Here is a 25,764-nt window from a genome sequence, read left to right on the forward strand (position 1 = left end):
ATCTTTGGTCTTAAGTAACAGATGCAGCAGGGCGAACACTTGCCAGATTTGGAATGAATTTACCATAATAGTTTGAGGCCCAAGAAGGAGAGGAGTTTTGGTAGTCCTTTAGCACGGGGGCTTGCTGGATTGCTTGTACCTTGTCATCCACTGGGTGCAAGCCATTCCTGTCCACCTTGTAACCCAAGTAGACCACTTCTGTCGAGTGAAAGACACAGTTTTCATGCCATAGGTGAATCCCAACTACCTCAAAACGATGTAGCACATTCTTTTAAGTTCTTCATGTGTTTCCGGTCGGATGAACCAGTGATCAACCCGTCATCCAGGAAGACTGCTACCTGTGGTGATCCTTAGAGAATATTCTCCATTACTCGCTGAAAAATGATACATGCAGGGAAACTCCGAAAGGCAACCTGTGTGTGTTGATGGTCACATACTTCCGTGATGCCGGGTCCAAAACTAATTGTAGATCAGCGTGACTTGTGTTGAGCTTGGTGAAGGTATGCTCTCTTCACACACTCCCCCCAAATTCCCCCTGCTGAGCCGTGCGTGTCGGTCCTCAATCCTGGGCACTGAGAAACGGTCCAAATGGGACACCTGATTGATTGTCATTTTATAATCCCTGTAGAGATGGATGGAGTGGTAAGGCTTTGTGACTGGCACAACTGACGCAGCCCAATCTGCGAACTGCTTCAGGTGGTCCAATTATGCATCTACCTTGGCCTTCAGTGCGTAGGGGAAGGGATCGGCCCGAAAATACCGTGGCTGAGCCTCGGCATCCACTGAAATCTTGGCGGAGGCTCCTTGGCTGGTACCTAGTCGGTCTTGAACAACATCCGGAAAACGGGCCAATACCTTATCCGGCCCGTCGGGGTACTTGCAGCACACTTGTTGCCAGTCCAGTCGGAGATTCTATAGCCTGCGGGACGGACGCACTGGTACCCAGAGAAACTGGCGAAATGAGCACCAGCATGGAAACCTATCTGCCGCTGCACCCCCAGTGACCGTCCCAGGGGATGGACCCATTTCAGGCAGAGAGGGGCCCACCACTTTTACTGTATCTTTGCATCACGGGTGGAGCCCATCCAGGTGAAGCTCCAGATCAACAGTTTCTCTTTCGAAATGGAGCTCAGCAGGTTGAAGCCTGAACCTTGCATTATTACCTATGGTAGGTTTTCTGACTGCACCCTGTGCTCCATGGTGGCTTCCCAAGTCCCCATGATCTGCAAAGGCTCCCATTAGTTGTTGAGCCAAAAAGTAGCATATTCCCTTGATATATTGGGTCTAGTCACCCGTCTTGGCGTCAAATACCTCTAACTTTCTGATTAGTGGCATACCCGCAACCTGCATGGAGGCCTCCTGAGGCCTAGTCGAGGTGGGCCTGGTCCGGAGGAAATGGCATCTCTTGCAGTTTCGCTTTACCCTCATCGCCAGTGTAAAGTCCCAGGCAAGTGACTCTGAAGCGATGACTGCACGAAAAGTCCAATTTATTATACTTTATTATGTTACACCTCCCATGCCCTAAAGGGAGTCCCATGGCCGGAGCATATATGTCCAAGAGGCCCTTGGCTGAAGTGAGTGGCTCTGCCCCCTAATCTAGGGAGATCATACTCTGGTGAGGCTACAAGCGACTCTTGAGGTTGCAGATGTCTTGGTCTCCACTTGGGTTATAACACAGTCAATGGGCGTGATTCTCCGCCCCCCACGCTGGGTGGGAGAATAGTGGGAGGGCCTCCCGACATTTTTCATGCCCTCCCGCTTTTCTCTTCTCCTCCCCCCCCCCCCCCCCCATGCCATGAATCGGCGCTCGCCGCTTTTTACAGTGAGCGGCGATTCTCCGAGGCCGATGGGCCGAGCGGCCGGCCCTTCACGACCGTTTCAACACGGCAGCAAACATACCTGCTCGCTGCTGTCGTGAAACGGGCGCCAGATGCCCATTTGGGGCATCTGGGGGCCCGATTGGCATGGCAGTACCACGGTGCCCACCGATCGCGGGCCGTGCGTCCGTAACGGACACACTCTTTTCCCTCCGCCGCCCCGCAAGATCAAGCCGTCACGTCTTGCGGGGCGGCTGAAGGAAAATACGCCAACTGCGCATGCGCGGGTTGGCGTTGTCCAACCTGCGCATGCGTGGCCGCGTCAGCCGGCATGACACTTGACGTGCGGCTTTGACTACCAGCGTCAAGGCCGCACCGGCGTGATGTATGGGGCCGCGCTCCTATCCCCGCCCGGGGGGGAGAATCGGCCCTGGAAGTGGGTGTGAAGGCTGCCGTGCGGAAAATCTCGCCCCAAATCTTTAAGTTTCAGGCTTTCATTTTGATACTACTTTTTAGGGGCTGGTTTAGCACAGGGCTAAATCTCTAGCTTTGAAAGCAGACCAAGGCAGGCCAGCAGCACAGTTCAATTCCCGTACCAGCCTCCCCGAACAGGCGCCGGAATGTGGTGACTAGGGGCTTTTCACAGTAACTTCATTTGAAGCCTACATGTGACACTAAGCGATTTTCATTCGAGGCATGAGATGGTTTTCTCTGGAAAGGTTGTCTACTTCCTCTGCAAACACAGCATCATTTCAAGTTCACAGCAAAGGATGTGGCAGGCAACTAGGGATGGGCAATAAATGCTGGCCTAGCCAGTGGCACCCACATCCCATAAAGAAAATAAAAACATTTAAATTATTGCTTTCAGAACAATAAAGCAGTTCTTTCACTTCAAGCAGGAGAGAGAGCAAGTTCCTTTCACTTCCAAGGTCTAAACACTTCTAAGTTCTCTCAGAAACCATCACTGTCCTTCGCTAACCAACCGTCCGCCAGTTAACCAATCAAACCAACTCCCTTCAAAACTGGTTCCAAAACCACTTGCTGCTGCTTGTCTCTAAAATACAAAATCTGGAAACACAATATCCTGGGAAGCAGGCGAGTCTAGTACTTAAAGACACATCCTGATTATGGGTCCACAAACCAAAATAATAAAATAAAAAGAAATGGGAACAAAGGAAATAAACAGGACTGATTCTTGCACCCAACAACACCATGAGTAGATTAACTGGGTAATTGCAAATTGATTTATGGAAATTGTGATTGTCTATTTTAGTGACTGCGCTTCAAAATTAATTCTTTGCCAGTGAAGTGCTTTGGCTAAGAAGATGAAAGACACTACATAAATGGGAATTTGTTCTTGTATAAATAGAAATTAATTGGCTCATTTATATTGCAATGTGTTTTCAGATGTTTTCTGGTTCAGAGTATGTGAAAGAATAAAATCTACAAATTTAAGTCCGATCATGTTTATAATCTTGAGTTTCAAGATTAAGAAATATCAGTGGTGTGGTATATTAAAACTTTTTTTAAAAAGCAAGTTTGTAATTGTGCATTATGCTGTTGATGCAAAAGCATAAACTTCAAAAGAAATGCTGCTTACACAAATGTTTATTATTTTAAGCAGTTAAGAACAGAGTTTTGGTGTTCTGAACTTGGACAAATTTGAACTGAAATGCACTGATAAACTAGATTCCAATCAATCCATAGCAAACCGTATCATATTTTTCTTGGGCTGTGTTTGTTCTTTTGTTTTTCATATTAAACAGCTCCACCAATTAATCAGATGTTCAAAATGCAATTTCCACTGAAATCATTTCACCATTAAACGCACAAGTCTTGAATTGGCAGTAGATGGTAATATTCACAGAAATTATGTGCAACCAATAAGGTTTGCATTCATAGGGCAGCACGGTAGCACAAGTAGATAGCACTGTGGCTTCACAGCGCCAGGGTCCCAGGTTTGATACCCCGCTGGGTCACTGTCTGTGCAGAGTCTGCACGTTCTCCCCGTGTCTGTGTGGGTTTCCTCCGGGTGCTCCGGTTTCCTCCCACAGTCCAAAGACATGCAGGTTAGATGGATTGGCCATGATAAATTGCCCTTAGTGACCAGGAAAGTTAGGAGGGGTTATTGGGTTACGGGGATAGGGTGGAAGTGGGGGGCTTAAGTGGGTTGGTGCAGACACGATTGGCCGAATGGCCTCTTTCTGCACTGTATGTTCTATACAGTAGTCCCCCGTTATACCGCGCTCTGCAATACCGCGGTTCGCGATATACCGCGGGGGAGCTTATGGACCCCAACTGTCAGTTGTGTCAATTTCAGCGGCCGGCTCACTTTGATCCGGAGAGGGAAGCTGCTCTCTCACTGAAACAATCAGCCGGCCGCTGAAATTGACACTGCTGGCTGCTCTCTCCCTCCAATCAGAAACATTAAAACTTAAAAGTTGGATTGGAGGGAGAGAGCAGCGGGCAGTGTCAATTTCAGCGGCCGGCTGATTGTTTCAGTGAGAGAGCAGCTTCCCTCTCCGGATCAAAGTGAGCCGGCCGCTGAAATTGACACTGCCCGCTGCTCTCTCCCTCCAATCCAACTTTTAAGTTTTAATGTTTCTGATTGGAGGGAGAGAGCAGCCGGCAGTGTCAATTTCAGCGGCCAGCTCACTTTGATCCGGGGAGGGAAGCTGCTCTCTCACTGAAGCAATCAGCCGGCCGCTGAAATTGACACTGCCCGCTGCTCTCTCCCTCCAATCAGTACCTCAGCAGCCACGGCCTGCACCCCAGCAGCCACGGCCTGTACCCCAGCAGCCACAGCCTGAACCCCAGCAGCCACAGTACCCCAGCAGCCACAGCCTGAAGCCCAGCAGCCACGGCCTGTACCCCAGGAGCCACAGCCTGTACCCCAGCAGCCACAGCCTGAACCCCAGCTACAGAGGGGAGGGGCGATGTGAGACCATGCTGGTCTTGCAGAGGCCCGTATGACCTCCTCCTGTGTTCTCTGCTCTCTCCCTCCAATCAGCCGGCAGTGTCAATTTCAGCGGCCGGCTCACTTTGATCCGGAGAGGGAAGCTGCTCTCTCACTGAAACAATCAGCCGGCCGCTGAAATTGACACTGTTTTAATTAGATCCACGATGGGGGTTTTAAATTTATTTAAAAATCTATGCTAGCGCTTCCCATTGTGAGTCTACGGGGGTCTGACCTCTCCCCCCGCCCCCCGTAGACTCTCAATGGGAAGCGCTAGCATAGATTTTTAAATAAATTTAAAACCCCCATCGTGGATATCCGCGGCTCGGTTGCAACGCGGGTGGCTGTCTTGGACCCCAACACCCGCGTTATAAAGGGGGACTACTGTATTCTAGTTTTCAAAATATATGTGTAACTTATTGGAACATGAAGTCACCAGTTGGCGCCACCATGTGGCAAGTAGCAGGTTTGATGTACCCTACTGCTGAATTTTGAGGCTCTGTTCTACAGCCCAAGAAATTAGGGACATTGCCCAAAAAGGAGAAAGCAAATTGATGATCAGTAACCGTTGCACTTCCCAGCAGGTAGCTAAGAGCAGTATTGTCAAAAAGCTGGAAGTAGATTCCTTTTTTTTCCTTTTTTAAAAAATTTAGAGTACCCAATTCATTTTTTTTCCAATTAAGGGGCAATTTAGTGTGGCCAATTCACCTACCCTGCACATCTTTGGGTTATGGCGTAACCCACGCAAACACGGGGAGAATGTGCAAACTCCACACGGACAGTGACCCAGAGCCGGGATTGAACCTGGGACCTCAGCGCCGTGAGGCAGCAGGGCTAACCCACTGTGCCACCGTGCTGCTGGAAGTAGATTCCTGAATGAATACCAAGAAAATCATTCAAAAATGAATGGCGTACAGTTAGGTGCATATTCCAGAATTCTGCTCAATTTACTTTGCAAAGGCAAAATAACTTTAGAGAATCTTTCTTAACTAATTAGGTCAGGTAGAGACCACGATGCTTGATTTGTATGCAGTCCATTGAAGGAACATACTTGAAGATCTTAATTTACCTGCTGTTTTTACATTCCCTTTTGAATTCTGCCTCTCTCCAACAAGCTGCTCAATACCCACAAAACGGGTGAGAGTTCCTTGCACTCTACCTAAAAATAAAAAGTAAGAAGAATATTGTCAAAACAAATACTGTGCAAATTAATTTCTCACTTTTTGTCTTCTAAAAAGTTTTGTTTTGGCCAGAAATAGACAAAATGTGGCCAAATTCTATCCACTAGCCTTTCAGTCCCAATTTGGTAAGAACTTCTGCAAATCTAGCTGGAATTGTAATTATGCTAAAAGCATACATTTTATTTCTGGGTCAGTTGACTGGCATTATCATTGATAGCTCTAGTTACAGATTTGTACGTGTACAACGAGATAAACTGATGAGACTAGAAAACATTACGTCAAATTGAAATTTCAAAGCAAGTGGCATGATAGGGGACAGAAATCCTTGCAACCTGTGACAAAACATTTTGCTTGTTTGGCAAGCTTTGTGACCGTGAAGGAGGAAAGTAATGAGATGAAGGAAAAAAACCTGAGAAAAGATGCAGAGCATAAGATAAGTGGTGGAACAGCTCAGTATCTAGACTGTGGCTTCTTGAAACATAAAATCATACAATTTACAGTGCTGAATGAGGCCATTCGGCCCATTGAGTCTGCACCGGCCTTTGGAAAGAACAACCCACTTAAGCTGAGGCTTCCACCCTATCCCTGTAATCCAGTAACCCGACCTAACCGTTTTGACACTAAGGGGCAATTTAGCATGGCTAATCCACCTGACCTGCACATCTTGGGACTGTGGGAGGAAACCGGAGCACCTGGAGGAAACCCACGCAGAAAATGGGGAGAAACTGCATGCTCCACACAGTCGCCCGAGGCCAGAATTGAACCTAGGACCATGGAGCTGTGAGGCAGCAGTGCTAACCACTGTCACAAATTAATGTGGAAAACCGGGGGGATTTTGGAGGTTGAGTACATTTTAATTGCTAAAGACTGTCAGAAACAGCTAATTGATACTCTTGTGTTACAGCAAATGCATAAAATATAAAAGTCAAGATGTAATATTGAATCTGTAGAAAAATAAAGGTGATGGTGGTGGGTTACTCCTGAACTGCTGCAGTCCACGTGACACGGGTGCTCCCAAAACTATTGGGTAGAAGATTTTAGCTCAGGATTTTGACCCAGCAACAATGAAGAGATAGAGATATATGTTCAATTCGGGGCTGTTTGTGACATGGCACAGAACTTCTAGATAAGTGTTCCCATGTATGTGCATACTCTTATCCTTTTAGGCAGCTTGAAATGAGGCAATATTTTTAGTTGAAGAAAATGGAAACAGATTTGAGAGAGGTATTTAAAATTCTAAGTGGATGGTAGATTCGACAGAAACAGATGGCTTCCAGTGTGTGAATGATCTAGAATGGGAGGACATGGATCTAAAAATATATGCAAGAGATTTAGAACTAGGATTATGAGTTGCAATGCCTTAGTGGAGTTACTGATTGAAGCGGGACTATGTCAACATTTAAGAATGGATTAAGTAGGTAGTTGGAAGAAAGAGGAGAATAATGTGATCTGTGAAGAGCAGGCTCAAGATTCAAACTGAAGCTTGTACAGAGGATATTTGTGCCCGCACTGCCTGTTTCTCTGGTGTTGTAATTTCTATGTAATTCTGTTTGTTTTTGAAAACAAATCCGTACAAATTATATTTGAATAATGCTTTAAACATTTCCTCTCATTTTTAAGAGCAGCAAAAGTAGATCTCATTGGAGACTGAGAAACATTGATTTTTAAGTTCACTTAAATCCCACTGACTAATCCTGAGACATTATGCTCTTTGCAAATGCTTAGACGCAAGGATCTTCCTTCAGCTAGTGGTCACCACACTGAGCAAAAATATTGAGTCCAAGCTAAGGCTTTTGGGAAGGGCTGAAGTTTTCACGTGAGGACTAATGACATTTTTGTGTCTTTGAATACAATCAATAAATATGGTTTAATTTTTGTGAAGTCCTCGCAGTTGTCCAGCAATTACCTACAATTTTTTTGTAGTTTTTGTTAAAGCTCATCAACATTATACCTAAAATTTGTTTTGTTCGCTGAGTACAATATTTGAAATGTGTTGTCTGTAGTTTAATCTTATAATAGTATTAGACCACAGTCTAATCCCACTCTACTGCTTAGTCTCTATATATGTTAATATTTTAAGAACAGTTTTCAAATCCCCTTTCAAACTCTTTTGTTGACAATTTGTGGCAAAAAATATCCAGTCTGTGTGTAAAAAAAAAAGAAGAAAAAAACATTCTTGGCGTTTAAATATTTTATCTCTTGCATCTCAAAACAGCAACCTCATTCCTAGTAATGCTCTATTGAATCTATGCTGCATTTTTCTTTGCACTTTCACATCTTTCTCATAATGGGTATGTATTGAGGGAGACCTGGGCAATGGGCAAATGGTAATGAACAGTAACTATAAAATCTGCAAAAATCACCCCAACAGATAAACACGACACATACTACAGGAGCCAATGCATCAGAAATAATTTAAGAAACATCCCTACAAATGTATAAATATGCTAAAAGAGGAACACATTGCTCATTATTCTGCATAGTACATTTATAGTTAAACTTCCTTGATTTGCAAACTGATTAAAGTAAGGTATTTACATGTATTTTTACATGTATTTTAGCAATTGCCTATGCCAAAAGTGATTATTGTTGTATATGTATCTTGAACAGCAGAAATGTGACAGACATCACAGATTTCAATTACATTTTCTTGGCCAATGATTCAGTTAGAAGACTTGAGTGTTGTTCACTTACGAAAGTATATTTTGTCAATTGATAATTTAAATCCGAAACTCTAACCTATTTTCAACATCACCCATTTTAGCAATTCAATTATATTTTCAAGTGTGCAGGATATCCAGGTTTCTAGCACTATCCCTCGCAGCATAGTGATTAACACTGCTGCTTCACAGCGCCAGGGTCTCGGGTTCGATTCATGAATTGGGTCGCTGTCTGTGAGGAATCTGCATGTTCTCCCTGTGTCTGCGTGGGTTTCCTCCGGGTGGTCAGTTTCCTGCCTAAGTCCCAAAAGACGTGCTTGTTAGATAAATTGGACATTCTGAATTCTCCCTTATTGCACCGGAACAGGCGCCGAAGTGTGGCAACTAGGGGATTTTTGTAAAGATTATTATGAATATGTTTTAAAGATACCATATATATTTAGTCATTCAAGGGATGTGGCTTTCAACCTGCCCACAGTCTCCCCACAATCTCTCCAAGGCATAAGTCAGGAATGTGGAATACTCTCCCCTTGCCTTCATTAGTGCCCCCTTGCCTTGATGAGCGTTGTTCCAATAACACCCGAGAAGTGTGACACCGCACTTTCCAAACATTCGACCACTACCATCTAGGAGGGCAAGAGCAACAAATACCTGGGAACAAAACCACTTGCAAGTTCCCCTCCAAGCCCCTCATCATCCTGACTTGGAAATATGGCATCGTTCCTTCACTATCATTGAGTCAAAATCCTGGGGCTCCCTTCTTAACAGCACTGTGGGTGTACCAACATCGCATGGAGCACAGTAGTCCAAGAAGGCAGCTCACCACCAGCTTCTTGAGGGCAATTGGGGATGGTCAATGAATGCTGGCTTAGCCAGTGAAACCCACATCCTTTGAATGAATAAAAAAAATTAAACACATTTGTGTTTAAAAGATACCAAGAGCATTTGTACAGTAAAATATTCAGAATTGAAGAATTAATCTCCTCTATCCACTGTTTTAACATAAACACAACAGATTTCTTCCTTGACATTTGTATACCGTCAGGTAAAGCAATACCTTCGTGAATCTACATTGTACCCCTCTTTTATTATTTCAACGTGCCTCATCATGTGACGCCCAAAATTTTATATAGTACAGACAGTGTTGATTGTCAAACTTTATATAGCTTTGCCATTACATCTCAACGCAATACTCTCCTCTGCTGTAAAATACTAAGTTCCATTAGTGTTATTTTGGCTTTTTCTGCTGCTTGTCTTGTGAATCTAATCTTTTCAAAATCCCTCTCCTGCCGTCGCCCAGCTTTCTCCATTCAAAGTGCAATTACTTGTATATCATATTATGGTCACTTCAGCTGAGGTGGTCATTCACATTTAAGTCACCTGTCACTTATTTCATTACTGCTAAATAGGTCCAGCAATATTTTGCTATAAAGGGTAAAACATAATTTCAGAATCCATTTGATTTGCTCCCTTTGTTCCTTTTCTCTCCCAGTCAATGAGTAGGTAATTAAAATCTCAGGAACAATGCAGCACCTGAAGTAGAGTGTGCAGTTTTGATCTTTTTACCGAAGGAAAGATATTTTTGCCATAGAGGGAGTTCAACGAAGACTTGTTCTCAAGATGGCTGGGCTGTCCTAAGAACAGAGATTGGGGAAACTGGGCATGTATTCTCTAGAGTTTTGAAGAATGAAAGGTGATTTCATTAAAACCTACAAAAAGCTAAAGAGATAGACAGGTTAGATGCAGACAAGATGTTTCCCCTGGTTGGGCAGCCTAATTGAAGGGAGCGATTTCAAATAAAGGGGGACGCCACTTCAGACCGAGATGAGAATTGGTTTTTTTTAAACTTAAGAGGGTTGTGAATCTTTGGAATTATTTACCCTGGAAGTCTGTTGATGGTCAGTTGATGGAGTATGTTTAAAGTAGAGATCAACAGATTTCTGGATGTCAATGACGTAAAGGGATATGGGGATAATGTGGGAAAAAGACACATGTGGATGATCCGCCATGATACTGAATGGCTGAGAAGGCTTGATGGGGCTGAATGGCCGATTCCGATGTTCATGATTGTTCCTATTCATCTTCCCAATCCAGCTACAGATTTACACTTGTATTTTCATCCCACAATTAAAAAGAGAGACCTGAACTTAAAAGTTGAATTTACATAGAACATACAGTGCAGAAGGAGGCCATTCGGCCGATCGAGCCTGCACTGACCCACCTAAGCCCTCACTTCCACCCTATCCCCGTAACCCAACAACCCCTCCGAACCTTTTTGTTCACTAAGGGCAATTTATCATGGCCAATCCACCTATCCTGCGCGTCTTTGGACTGTGGGAGGAAACCGGCGCACCCGGAGGAAACCCACGTATACACAGGGAGAACGTACAGATTCCTCACAGACAGTGACCCAGCAGGGAATTGAACCTGGGACCCTGGTGCTGTGAAGCCACAGTGCTATCCACTTGTGCCATAGTGCTATCCACATGTGCTACCATGCTGCCCCCACATTTAAATTAATTGCAAAGTTCAGAGGTAGTATCAAAATGCTTGGAATGAGTGAGCACTGAACCAACCAGGGGCATTATATTTGTAAAGAAAAGCCACATTTTGTGTGTTAAATTCAAACGGTTGAGGACTTATTAATGGCAGAAGGAAAGGAGAATTGATGCTTGGACCCAAAAGTTTCTAGGTGGGTGGAAGATATTTAACTATTGCACTTAATATAAATCGGGCAGCCTTTCTCTGCTCTTTCAGCAAGACGAATTTTATGAAACACACATCCATGTTTCAGTTGCCTGATTACAACATGCTGTATCAGCTACTGTACACTACGCTACTGTTCTTTAGCTTTGCAGAAGAGTTGCTAATATTCCACATTATGAAAGTTCGTCATTTGAGATTTCATTAGAAACGCAAAAATATTTATTCATGAGAATTGTACAGCAGTCCACAAGGCTGCACCTAATCCCCTACGTGTCTCCAGCCGAAGAGAGGACACCCCCTGGGGTGATTACCCACTCTCAGTCATGGTTGATCACCGAAACCAATGACCTTTACTCTGCTGTGTTGTCCTTAAGAGGGAAAATCACCTCCCCTTTTAACTCCTTTATAACTCCTTTATACAATCTTCAATAACTAAATTACTTCATCGTAAATTCTAACTAAACATATGCATGAGTTGGACAATTATAAATTGGGTCTTTGAGGGATTTTTCTGTTGTAGAGCAGCGTAATTCTGTAGACTAAGATGCTTCCACAGGATCTACATTAATAGGTACCTCTTTTGGCACAGGTAGCTCAGCACTACTTGCTTCCACGGAGACATCAGTTACTTCTGTAACAGGTGTGTCGAGTACTTTGGTGTTTACGGGTTCAAAAACATTTATTAATGGCAACACTGACTGCTGGAAAGTCTCTCTACTCAAGTGGTTCACATGTTTACGAGTGATCTGCCCCTCCATATCTATGTGGCATGACAGGGTTTCGGCCTTTGAGGCCATAATTACAGGGATCTAATTTGATCATCTACTGAAGTTTCGTATGTATTAAAATTTTATTTTTAAATATACCAAATGCAGGCACATATCTTCACGATACAACAAAACAAAATCTTATGCCTTGACAGTGTCACAATCATGGTCTGTCACATGTGAAGGAATAGTCATGGTGGTATTTGGGTCGTGTGAAGAGGTTTCTTCTCTTCCCAGCATTTCAATTCAGCGTCGTTTCTATTGACCATTTTTATCATTTGGTTCTTGTGCATTTCCAAAAGTGCGGTCATTTCAGCAATCTTGTTCTGGCACGTAATCTCCATTTCTTCCTCTGACTGATTGCTGATTCTACTGTCAATTTGTTTACCTGTTCGGTTAATTTCTCATTGCCAAGCTTCCCTTCTTCAAGCTATTATTCTCCCTGTAAGAGAAGAGAGGGTTTAATTATAACAGTATATTAGGGCAAACAGTATTGTGTATTAAGGGATCTTAGAAAAGTGTTTTGAACTTATCTAGTGTTTTTAGAAAGATTAAGGAAAATTCCACACTCCGGGTGAAGACATAACCCTGCAACATGCTGATGTGGCAAAGGACAATTCAGGAACTTGTTTTCCGGTTTTTGTTTATAGTCTGCAACTTGTTAAAGTAGCAGACACAGCTAATAGTGGCGAGCCGATTAGCAACAAGGAAGAGATTAGAGAGGAGCCATAGAAGGATAAGGGTGAAAAATACTTCCTCTGCCTTGTGAACACCTGCAACTTTTTTAATGTAAACATCTGAACCATACACTGACAATGTTCAAATCATAGATAATAGATCATAGAATCTACAGTGCAGAAGGAGGCCAGTCGGCCCATCGAGTCTGCACCGGCTCTTGGAAAGAAACTTAAGCCCACACCTCCATTATATCACCGTAACACCACCTAACCTAAGGGCAATTTAACATGGCCAATCCACCTAACCTGCACATCTTTGGACTGTGGGAGGAAACCGGAGCACCCAGAGGAAACCCACGCAGACGGGGAGAGCGTGCAGATTCCGCACAGACAGTGACCCAAGCCGGGAATTGAACCTGGCACCCTGGAGCTGCGAAGCAACTGTGCTAACAACTGCTACTGTGCCTCCCTGTAAAAATATAAATAATGCCTTCATACGTGACCTTCAATGTAGAAGTATTGCTTGATTTCTCAACCAGGCAGAGTCCGCTCAGAGATCCTTCTCTGAGGTTGTGTTCTCACTACGTGTTGACTGATAAACAATTGGTCTGTATCTGGGTCTACTATGGTTATTTTGTACAATAATTGCTCCACAGCACTCCAAATTCAATTCCTCACTGGACTTGTTCCTATTTCTATTTGCTTTTTGATTATTATCATTGCATTCTCCATTGTCTCATTAAGTTCTACTTAACTTCATTTTGTAAATTTTTGAAACTTTTATTTTCCAAAGTTTGCTGTCAGTCATTTCATCTTGTTTAATATCCTCTAGAGCTTTAATTATTTTTGCCGATTCCTCTTTATGTTCAATAGCTCCTAGTTTGAAGTCTTAAATTTCTGCCTTGCTTACGAGGGAAATCCTTCATGTTGTTACTGGATATCTACATTTCACGATGGAACCTTCATTTCTACTTGTCTTAACTTCAACCAAACACTTTTTGGCTGCACTGTTCGTCAGGTCTGTCTTTGTTAGACTTGTTTCCGTTCTGCATTTCTTTTGTCCTTCATGAGGTAAATTAGTGCCTCTCGTTGCCCCACTCCCACCCTGTTTTGGGGTCTTTCATTGCCCACCCTTCTGGGGCCTTTCATTGCCCCCCCCCCCTTCTGGAGCCTTTCAATGCCCCCCCTTCTGGGGCCTCTTGTTCCCTCTTTGCTGATCTTTGTTGCTGATGGACGTTTTTTGAGAGTTGCCCTCTATCTAGGGTCTTCTCCAATTTTGCTGTCCATAACCATTTGTTCCTCCTCGTGGTTGCTGCAATAAGTGCATTGCCACTTTAAATGTATTAGCACTTTAAATGCATTGCTGTTTTAAGACTGACATCTTTTTTTTTAACTTGATGTCAGCAGCTGTCGGATTTTTCTGTGTTTTTTCCCATGCTTTTGGAGGTTTCGCGCGAACCTATTTTTTTAAATATAATTTTTATTGGAATTTTTTACAGAAAATATAAAACATAACGACAAACAATGAAATGCAACAAAATAACCCATAATAACTGTAACACCCCCAGACCGTATCGAAGCATGTATCCCATCCCCCACCTCCCCAACCCCAATGAACAACAAAAGAACTTAAAAATAAATTTAAATTAAACAAACAAGCATAGTCATCGTCCGCCCTCCCCCCCCCCCACCCCTCACCTTTTCCCTCCCCCCCCCCCCCCGGGTTGCTGCTGCTACTGTCCCCGTACCCTATCGTTGAGCCAGAAAGTCGAGAAAAGGTTGCCACCGCCTAAAGAACCCTTGTACCGACCCTCTCAGGGCAAATTTGACCTTCTCTAGCTTAATAAACCCCGCCATGTCATTGAACCAGGTCTCCACGCTTGGGGGCCTCGCATCCTTCCATTGTAGCAAGATCCTTCGCCGGGCTACTAGGGACGCAAAGGCTAGCACATTGGCCTCTTTCGCCTCCTGCACTCCTGGCTCCACCCCAACCCCAAAAATCGCGAGCTCCATCCTGGCTTGACCCTGGATCCCACCACCCTCGACACCGTCCTCGCCACCCCCTTCCAGAACTCCTCCAGTGCCGGGCATGCCTAGAACATATGGGCATGGTTCGCTGTACTTCCCGAGCACCTGACACACCTGTCTTCACCCCCAAAGAACCTACGCATCCTCGTCCCAGTCATGTGGGCCCGGTGCAGCACCTTGAATTGGATGAGGCTAAGCCGCGCACACGAGGAGGAAGAATTAACCCTCTCCAGGGCATCAGCCCATGTTCCGTCTTCGATCTGTTCCCCCAGTCCCCCCTCCCACTTAGCTTTCAGCTCCTCTACTGACGCCTCCTCCGCCTCTTGCATAACCTTGTAGATATCAGATATCTTCCCCTCTCCGACCCAGACCCCCGAAAGCACCCTGTCACTCACCCCCCTCGTGGGAAGCGAAGGGAATCCCTCCACCTGCCGCCTAGCAAATGCCTTTACCTGCAGATAGCTGAACATGTTCCCCGGGGGGAGCCCAAATTTCTCCTCCAACTCCCCCAGGCTCGCAAACCTCCCATCAATAAACAGGTCCCTCAGCTGTCTGATGCCCGCTCTGTGCCAACCCTGAAATCCCCCATCAATGTTCCCCGGGACGAACCTATGGTTTCCCCCTTAACGGAGTCTCCATTGAGCCCCCCACTTCTTCCCTATGCCGCCTCCACTGCCCCCAAATCGTGAGGGTAGCCGCCACCACCGGACTCGTGGTATACCTCGTAGGAGGGAGCGGCCACGGCGCCGTTACCAGGGCCTCCAGGCTTGTATCTCCACAGGACGCCCTCTCCATCCGTTTCCATGCTGCCCCCTCCCCCTCCATTACCCACTTGAGCACCATCGACACATTGGCCGTCCAATAATACCCCGAGAGATTGGGTAACGCCAGCCCCCCCCCCCCCCCCCATCTCTACCCCGCTCCAGGAAGACCCTCTTCACCCTCGGGGTCCCATGCGCCCAAACAAAGCTCATGATGCTGCTAGTCACCCTTCTAAAAAAGGCCCTTAGGATAAAGATGGGCAAACACTGAAAAAGGAACAAGAACCTCGGGAGAACTGTCATTTTGACGGACTGCACTCTACCCACCAACGATAGCGGCATCATGTCCCACCTTTTAAATTCCTCCTCCATCTGTTCCACCAGCCTGGTAAAATTAAGCTTATGGAGAGTCCCCCAACTCCTGGCCACCTGCACCCCCAGGTATCTGAAACTCTTCACTGCCCTCTTAAATGGGAGTCTCCCAATTCCCTCCTCCTGATCACCCGGGTGTACTACAAATACCTCACTCTTGCCTAAATTTAACTTATAGCCTGAGAAGCCCCCAAATTCCGCTAACAGCTCCATCACCCCCGGCATTCCCCCTTCTGGATCCGCCACATACAACAGCAGGTCGTCCGCATACAGCGATACATGATGTTCCTCCCCACCCCGCACCAGACCCCTCCATCTCCCTGACTCCCTCAACGCCATAGCCAAAGGTTCAATCGCCAGTGCAAAGAGCAAGGGGGACAGGGGGCACCCCTGCCTGGTCCCACGGTAGAGCCTAATGTACTCCGATCTCCTTCCATTGGTAACTACACTTGCCATCGGAGCCGCGTAGAGCAGCCTCACCCATTTGATGAATCCCTCCCCGAATCCGAACCGCTCCAGCACCTCCCACAGGTACCCCCACTCAACTCTATCAAACGCTTTCTCCGCATCCAGCGCCACCACTATCTCCGCCTCCCCCTCCACTGCCGGCATCATAATAACATTTAGCAGTCTCCGCACATTCGTGTTGAGCTGCCGTCCCTTGACAAATCCTGTCTGATCCTCGTGTATCACCCCTGGCACACAGTGCTCTATCCTGGTGGCCAGGATCTTCGCCAGCAACTTAGCGTCAACATTGAGGAGCGAGATAGGCCTGTATGATCCACACTGCAAGGGGTCCTTATCCCGCTTCAGGATCAGAGAGATCAGTGCCCGCGACATAGTCGGGGGCAAAGCCCCCCCCCTCCCATGCCTCATTGAAGGCTCGCACCAACACGGGGCCCACCAGATCCGCATACTTTTTATAAAATTCCACCGGGAACCCGTCCGGCCCCGACGCCTTACCTGACTGCATTTGTCCAATCCCCCTGACTAGCTCCTCCAACTCTATTGGCGCCCCCAGCCCCTTTACCAGCTCCTCTTGAAGCTCTCCATTCCCCCCTCCCCATCGGAGGTTCTGACCGGTACAGTTCCTCGTAGAAGCCCCTAAAGACCCCGTTTACTTCTGTCCCCTTCTGCACTACATTCCCACCCCTATCCGTCACTCCACCAATTTCCCTAGCCGCATCTCGCCTGCGGAGCTGATGCGCCAACATCCTGCTCGCCTTCTCCCCATACTCATATACTGTGCCCTGCGACCTCCTTCACTGTGTCTCCGCCTTTCTGGTGGTCAACAAGTCAAATTTGGCCTGCAAACTACGCCGTTCCCCCAGCAACCCCTCCTCCGGTGCCTCCGCGTATCCCCTGTCCACATCCAGGAGCTCCCCCACCAGTCTCCCTCTCCTTCCTCTCCCTCCTTTCCCTATGGGCCCGGATGGAGATCAACTCCCCCCCAGATCACTGCTTTCAGAGCCTCCCAGACCATCCCCACCCGGACCTCCCCCGTGTCGTTGGTATCAAGATACCCCTCAATACTTCCCCGGACCCTCCTACACACCTCCTCATCAGCCAGCAGCCCCACATCCAGGTGCCAGAGCGGGCACTGTCCCGCACCTCCCCCATCTCCAGATCAACCCAGTGCGGAGCATGGTCTGAGATCGCTATGGCCGAATACTCTGCATCCTGCACCTTCGGGATCAATCCCCTGCTCAGGATGAAAAAATCTATTCGGGAATAGACCCTATGGACATGGGAGAAAAAGGAATACTCCCGCTCTCTCGGCCTCCCAAACCTCCAAAGATCCACCCCTCCCATCTGGTCCATAAACCCCCTCAGCACTTTGGCCGCCGCCGGTCTCCTACCCGTCCTTGAACTGGACCGGTCCAGTGGGGGATCCAGCACTGTGTTAAAGTCTCCCCCCATGATCAGGCCCCCTGCCTCCAGGTCCGGAATGCGGCCCAACAAGCGCCTTATGAAGCCGGCATCATCCCAATTCGGGGCATATACATTAACCAGCACCACCTTCTCTCCCTGCAACCTACCCTTCACCATAATATATCTGCCCTCCTTGTCCGACACCACCTCAGCCGCCTCGAACGCCACCCTCTTCCCCACCAGAATCGCCACCCCCCGGTTCTTCGCGTCCAATCCTGAGTGAAAAACCTGCCCCACCCACCCCTTCCTCAGACGAACCTGGTCCGCCACCTTCAGGTGGGTCTCCTGGAGCATAGCCACGTCCGCTTTCAGCCCCTTCAGATGAGAAAATACCCTAGTTCTCTTAACCGGCCCATTCAGCCCCCTCACGTTCCAGGTAATCAGCCGGATCAGAGGGCAACCTGCCCCTCTCCCCCACCGGCTAGCCATAGCTTATCAACTGCTCGCCCCAGGCCAGCTCGCCCCGCCTGACCCGTTCCCCATGGCAATAACGCCTCTCCTCTACCCCCCCGGCCCACGCCAGCTCCTTCCTGGCCATTCCAGCAGCAACCCAGTATCCCCCCCCCCCCCCCCTCACCCCCCCCAGGCTAGGACCCCTCCTAGCCGCGACGCACCCTCCATGGTACTTCCGTGAGTCAGCTGACTTCTGTTGACCCGGCAGCTCCTGCCAAAACTCATCTCCTCCCGGCATGGGGTCATCCCCCTCTTGCCACACCACCTTGGCACCGCTTCAGCGCGGGAAAGAAAACCAGTAGAGGCCACGCCCCCACCTCCAGCTCCGCCCCCCCCGCCCCGCAGCGCGGACAACCAGAGGAAAGCCCGCGCTTTCACCACACCCCACCCTTCTGACGCAGCTCCTCAAAATCCAGTTTCACCCCAACCCCCAGCCCCGTACAGAAGAGAACATATAAAGCACATTCCCCCAACGTTCCCCACATACCCCACACCCATACCCAACAGACAAACCCACCCGGAAACAGAGCAAAAAGAAAACCAGCATAAAAAAAACACGTGTCAAAATTGAAGAACAGCAACAGCGAAAACAGCAACGGCCATAGTGTGTCCCCAGACCCTAGTTCGAGTCCAGCTTCTCCGCCTGTACAAAGGCCCACGCCTCCTCCGGGGACTCGAAGTAGTGTTGCCGGTCCTTATATGTCACCCACAGACGCGCAGGCTGCAGCATTCCAAATCTGACCTGCTTGGCATGCAGCACCGCCTTCGTCCGGTTGAACCCGGCCCGCCGCTTTGCCACCTCCGCACTCCAGTCCTGGTAGATTCGCACTACCGAATTCTCCCACTTGCTGCTCCTCTCTTTCTTGGCCCAGCGCAGCACACACTCCCGGTCACTAAATTGATGGAACCGCACCAGCACCGCCCGCGGGGGTTCATTTGCCTTAGGCCTCCTGGCCAGCACTCTGTGAGCTCCCTCAAGCTCCAGGGGCAAATGGAAGGACTCCGCTCCCATCAACGAGCTCAACATCGTGGTCACGTACGACGGGAGATCCGACCCCTCCGCCAGGCCCAGGATCCTCAAATTCTTTCGCCTCGTGCGAACGTCCAGCTCCTCCAAGCGGTCTTGCCACTTTTTGTGAAGTGCCTCGTGTAACTCCACTTTCCCCACGAGGACCACGGCCTCCTCCCGCTCAGCGGCCTGCTGCTGCAACTCCCTAATGGACACTTCCTGGGCCGCCTGAGCCCCAAGCAGCTTGTTGGTAGTCGCATTCAGGGAGTCCAGCAACTCAGCCTTCAGCTCTGCAAGACAGCGCAGAAGAGAGGCCTGCTGCTCCTGCGCCCACTTCCACCAGTCCTCGGGTGTTCCGCCGGCCGCCATTTTGTCCTTCATCCCCAGCTTTTCTTGGGGAGCTGCTGCAGCTTTTTCCTTTGCCCCACTCCGGGTGAGCACCATAAATTATGGGGAATGCTCCTCTAGACACCTTCCCCCACCGGGATTCGTCGAGACAGCGCCGTTTGGGGCCCTCAAATCGGCCCAAAAGTCCTTAAGTAGCGGGAGCTGCGGTGCACTGCAAAGCCGATTTTCTGACCGCTCCACTCCTAGTCCAGGCCATCCACCGGTGGAGAATCTGAGGAGGAGTGTTCCCACACGGAGAAAAGTCCAAACAGCACCACTACAAGCCCTTAAAAGAGCCCCAAAGTCCGAAAATAGTGGGAGCCACTGAACGTGCGGCTTAGCTCCGCATCACCGCTACCAGAAGTCCGTCTCCGCTTCTTCAATGGCCTTGGTGAGATCTTTTCACCGTTCTTCCCTCTGCTGCTAGAATTCAGCTTTCATAAAGGCCCTCAGGTCAGCTTGAGACCTATAAGCTGGCTCTTCCCCCGCTTGCATGCTTGCAGAGGCTTTTGTTTGCTGCTGCTTCAGACAAATCTTGCACTGTTTCTGAGGGTCTGATAACCAAGAAACAACCTATTCCTGGGGGAAAATACTCCTTTTCATCGAAATTCCAACCCGTGCTGCCCAAAAAAGAGCTCTTTTCTGCAACCTTAGGCAGGACCTGCCTCTGTGTGATCACTCACTCCATTATGCACACCGGAAGTCCCCCATGTGAGTCTGCTCTCTATTTTTTAACTTTCAAAACTTCTCCTTTTACTAAAGGAAAAACCTCTTCAGCAAATGGAGTTTTTTCTCTTGCTGTTTTGGAGAGTCCATTTTTTGCCTTTGCTTTCTCTCTGATATGCCGGGTTTTTTTGTTGTTGATTTCACCGAGACCCGGTAAGGTCCATTCGGGACGCTTTTTAAAAAAAACTTACTAACTTTTTAAAAAAGGTTGAGGACTTCTCTTTGTTTGATTGAAGTTCATTATGCAGTGGTTGAAGCCATAGAACCTTCACAGGCTCTGCTCTGACATCGGGAGCTTGTCGGTTTCAGCTCCTTGATTTCCCCGTGCTTTGGGACACCTCACTGCAGCTCACTTGGGAAATTTGTTTTTAACTTTAACTTACAGCACTACTTTCTATGTGTTCTTTGTTTTAAAACAAAAACTGTGCATAGGTTTCGAAGTTATTTTTAAAAAACGCAAAGCCCACGCCAATGCTTTGCAGGATTATTTTCTCTTGATTTTTGTTTCTCCCTATGTTTCTAAACTTTTGATTGTACCGGTCAATTCAGCTTTGTTCTCCATCTGTACCTCAGCATCTCCAATGCACTGAGCCTCTTGGTCCGCCTCACTTCCTCGTCTCCAATGTAAGTGGAGGTACATTTCTGCATTTTTCTCACCCTTGTGGATTCTGACCCAGGGAGTTTGTGTTCTCTCCATTGCCCATGCAATTGGAACTATCCATACTTTTTGATTCTATATTACTCATTTAGAATTTAGAACAGTACAGCACAGAACAGGCCCTTCGGCCCTCGATGTTGTGCCGAGCAATGATCACCCTACTCAAACTCACGTATCCACCCTATACCCGTAACCCAACAACTCCCCCTTAACCTTACTTTTTAGGACACTACGGGCAATTTAGCATGGCCAATCCACCTAACCCGCACATCTTTGGACTGTGGGAGGAAACCGGAGCACCCGGAGGAAACCCACGCACACACGGGGAGGACGTGCAGACTCCACACAGACAGTCACCCAGCCGGGAATTGAACCTGGGACCCTGGAGCTGTGAAACATTGATGCTAACCACTATGCTACCGTGCTGCCCATGTTCTGTTCACCCAAAGGGAGGCATTCTGGTGAATATTTTTAAAATTAAGACTTCGATTAAAACAGGGTACTCTCGGGTGTCGGGTCAGAAAAACTGTCATGATAATTTTATCGTTGTCGCCAGATGCAATGATGCACTTTCACAGACTTCATCAGAAATACAAAAGAGTTTATTAACAAGAAGAACTGTACAACAGCCACACAGTTACACCTATTCCCCTACATGCTCCTGCTTAAGAGAGGACTGTGCCCCCTAGGGTGATTGCCCACTCTTAGTCTCAGTTGTCCCCTCAAGCCAGGTGACACTTTGCTATGTTTCCCTAAAAGGGATAATCCCCACAAGTCACCACACACACACACATTTAATCTGAGGTCCCTATCTGCTTCACGAATGCGACCATCATCCCTGTACCAAAAAAAAGTCAAGCAACGTGCCTTAATGACTATTATCCAGTTGCTCTGACATCCATCATCATGAAGTGCTTCGAAAGATTAGTCATGGCACGAATCAACTCCAGCCTCCCAGATTGCCTTGATCCACTACAGTTTGCCTACCGCTGCAACAGGTTCACAGCAGACGCCATCTCCATGGCCCTGCACTCTACCCTGGAACACCTAGATAGCAAAGACACCTATGTCAGACTCCTATTTATCGACTACAGCTCAGCCTTCAACACCATTATTTCTACTAAACTCACCTCCAAACTTCGTAGCCTTGGCCTCGGCTCCTCCCTCTGCGACTGGTTCCTGAACTTTCTAACCCACAGACCACAATCAGTAAGGATAGGCAACAACACCTCCTCCATGATCATCCTCAACACTGGTGCCCCACAAGGCTGTGTCCTCAGCCCCCTACTATATTCCTTATACACCTATGACTGTGTGGCCAAATTTCCCTCCAACTCGATTTTCAAATTTGCTGATGACACTACCGTAATGGGTCGGATTTCAAACAATGACGAGACAGAGTATAGGAATGAGATAGAGAATCTGGTGAACTGGTGCGACGACAATAATCTCTCCCTCAATGTCAACAAAATGAAGGAGATTATCATTGACTTCAGGAAGCGTAGTGGAGAACATGCCCCTGTCTACATCAATGGGAACGAAGTAGAAAGGATCGAGAGCTTCAAGTTTTTAGGTGTACAGATCACCAACAGCCTGTCTTGGTCCCCCCATGCCGACACTATAGTTAAGAAAGCCGATCAACGACTACTTTCTCAGAAGACTAAGGAAATTTGCCATGTCAGCTACGACCCTCACAAACTTCTACAGATGCACCATAGAAAGCATTCTTTTTGGTTATTTCACAGCTTGGTATGGTGCCTGCTCTGCCCAAGACTGCAGGAAACTACAAAAGGTTGTGAATGTAGCCCAGTCCATCACGCAAACCATCCTCCCATCCATTGACTCTATCTATAATACCCGCTGCCTCAGAAAGGAAGCCAGCATAATTAAGGGCCCCACGCACCCCAGACATTCTCTCTTCCACCTCCTTCCGTCAGGAAAAAGATACCAAAGTTTGAGGTCGCGTACCAACCGACGCAAGAACAGCTTCTTCCCTACTGCCATCAGACTTTTGAATGGACCTACCTCGTATTAAGTTGATCTTTTCTGTACACCTTGCTATAACTGTAACATTATTTTCTGCAGTCTCTCCTTCCTTCCCTATGTAAGGTATGCATTGTTTGTGCAGCATGCAAGAAACAACATTTTCACTGTATACTAATACATGTGACTATAATAAATTAAATCAATCAAAATGTGTAAACCCACCTGAAGGTATGATTCCTATGATGCCAATTTATCTCATTTATTTTTAAATTTAGTGTACCCAATTCATTTTTTTCCAATTAAGGGGTAATTTAGCATGGCCAATCCACCTAGCCTGCACATCGTTTGGGTTGTGAGGGCGAAAACCACGCAAACACGGGGAGAATGTGCAAACTCCACACGGACAGTGACTCAGAGGCGGGATCGAACCTGGGACCTCGGCGCAGGGAGGCAGCAGGGCTGACCCACTGTGCCACCGTGCTGTGGTGGCCATTTATTTAACCATAGTAATGGTGTTAAATATCTACAGTGGCATGTTTAATTTTACACGGTGCATACAGTGGAAAATGTCTTGTTACAGAAGCTACTTCCACTGGGGTGGGTGGTGAATGTGGTGATAACTGATAATAGAGGACTGGGATATTTAACAAAAGAACAAGAGGGGAGATAAAGCAAATGTTTGTTTGCACAGTGGGTAATGACCTGGAATGCATTGTTTGAAAGGGTGATGGCAACAGATCCAATTGTAGCTTTCAAAAGGGAATTAGGTAAATATATGAAAAGAAAAAGGCAGGGCTCTGGAGCTAGTTCTTTCAAAGAACCAGGGCTGGCATGATGGGCCAAGCTTCTATCTATCCTGTTTGATTTTATAAGGTAGCTTTTTATGTTAATGGAAAATATTGCATTTACATTTTTGACAAGGAATTCAATTTTCATTAGTATTTCACTCTAAAATTATATATTAATTTAAAAGTATATACATTAATTAGTTCATTCCAGTTTGATTAGATAATGTGCTTTGGAAACGAGACCTGCTGAAGCCCAGATAATTAGTGGAATTGTCCTTGCAGTTCAGCTGTAGCTTTTTGTGGCTATTTTAAGTGTTTTCATTTGGGACTATGTTACATTCATGAAAATGATCCAGACTTGCTGTCACTTTGTCCCCCATGCATGAATTCCTTTTAAAAAAAATACTTTTTTTAAATCTATGATTTTAAGTTTTCATTGATGATCTGAATGGTCTCCAACCAAAATAGACTTAGGTAATCCATTAAATCTTAGTGCAAATGATGGAAATCAGTACAAGTTTGAATCCATGTAATTTGATTGGAATGGATACCTCTTTACTACTAAATTGCTCAAATATCTTGCTTGAATGCAAATGTTCCTTTCTTTATTAAATGTAATATCTGGAGATTACTTTTATTGTTGAATTGACAGGATTGATCTTCTATAGAGCTAGACGTAGTTTTCGGGGAAATTTACATTTACAGCTAATAATATCAAAATACATAATAGTGTTGATTATGTAAATCTCATTTGTCACTTGTATATTCTGAAGACTGAACTTGCCATTTGACAAGTGAGCTGATTAACGCAAAGTCTCACAAACTACAGTGAGTGAAATATCAGAATGATGCTTACCCTGCCAAATAAATGAAAAATTCAGAGAATTGATTTACATTAAAGCTGTGACTTGTACTTATGAAATTCATTTCAGATGTTTCTGTAGTTGGAATATCTACATTGTCTTATAGCTGCAGCTAGGATTATTCAGGATCATTGGTGTTTGAGGTTATTGAGAGTATCATTGCATATCAAATCAACTAATGTGTAACGGTAGCTATTGATGCAATGTGTGCAAGTTGAAAACCTGTTTTTTTCATAACTAGCAAATGTTGATGACAGCAATTGGTTGACACTCTATTTACTCTTGTCAGTGTTAATGAAGTGTGAAGGAAATTGTTAGTTTAATAGAGGAGAAAAACTGTTCTTAACTGGGAAAAATCACTTGTTTAACTGCAGATTGAAGTAGTGTGAAAATATAGTGCCAATTGGATTTTAAAAAGCTTCTGAAAAATCCTATGGAAAGTATAATTTTTGAATGAGTTTTTCTGTAGGTCTCCTCCATTTTGCTTTGGTCTTAAACACTGGTTTGCTGAACTACAGTATTGAAAATCTGCATATGATTTAGACCATCAAAAATGCAGGGTATGTAATAACTTTTTTAAACTTGTGTCTTTGAATTTCAGGGGTCCATTCAGTGTTGTGCGCCGATGTATCAACAGAGAAACCGGACAGCAGTTTGCTGTGAAGATTGTAGATGTGGCCAAATTCACCTCAAGTCCTGGCCTGAGTACAGAAGGTATGGGAATTTATTATTTTATAACATGAATAGTTTTAGTTGCAACTTAATTTTTTGAAAAACATAATATGAAAACTTTTTCAACCCCTCTGCTTTAACTATTTTTGACTCTCTTGAGTGTCTTGTTGATCCTTTGAGGAGAAGATGACCATATTCATCTGGGTGTTTGGTACGGTTCCGGAAAATTCTTAGGTGATTACTAAGACTGATCTATACCTGGAAGGTTCTTTTGCAAATTGGGCACGACACCTCAAGACGATTGAGTTTTGGAAGACTTGCTGGTTCCTTTCTTTCTGTTTTTTCTCTTGCTTCTGATGGACAGC

The 25,764-nt window shown here is 46.3% G+C and overlaps 1 protein-coding gene across 16 annotated transcripts in view; it reads left to right on the plus strand.

Moving 5' to 3' along the window:
• The window catches only part of caska (calcium/calmodulin-dependent serine protein kinase a), a 740,678-nt gene that overhangs the window by 128,385 nt on the left and 586,529 nt on the right, over positions 1-25,764 (plus strand). For all 16 annotated transcript variants that reach the window (XM_038802093.1, XM_038802098.1, XM_038802088.1 and 13 more), the window contains exon 2: positions 25,329-25,441. In XM_038802093.1, the coding sequence (XP_038658021.1) occupies positions 25,329-25,441 (113 nt within the window). The remainder of the gene's footprint in view (positions 1-25,328; positions 25,442-25,764) is intronic.

The sequence above is a fragment of the Scyliorhinus canicula genome, chromosome 7, assembly GCF_902713615.1.
Source record: "Scyliorhinus canicula chromosome 7, sScyCan1.1, whole genome shotgun sequence".
Classification (NCBI taxonomy): Eukaryota; Metazoa; Chordata; class Chondrichthyes; order Carcharhiniformes; family Scyliorhinidae; genus Scyliorhinus; species Scyliorhinus canicula.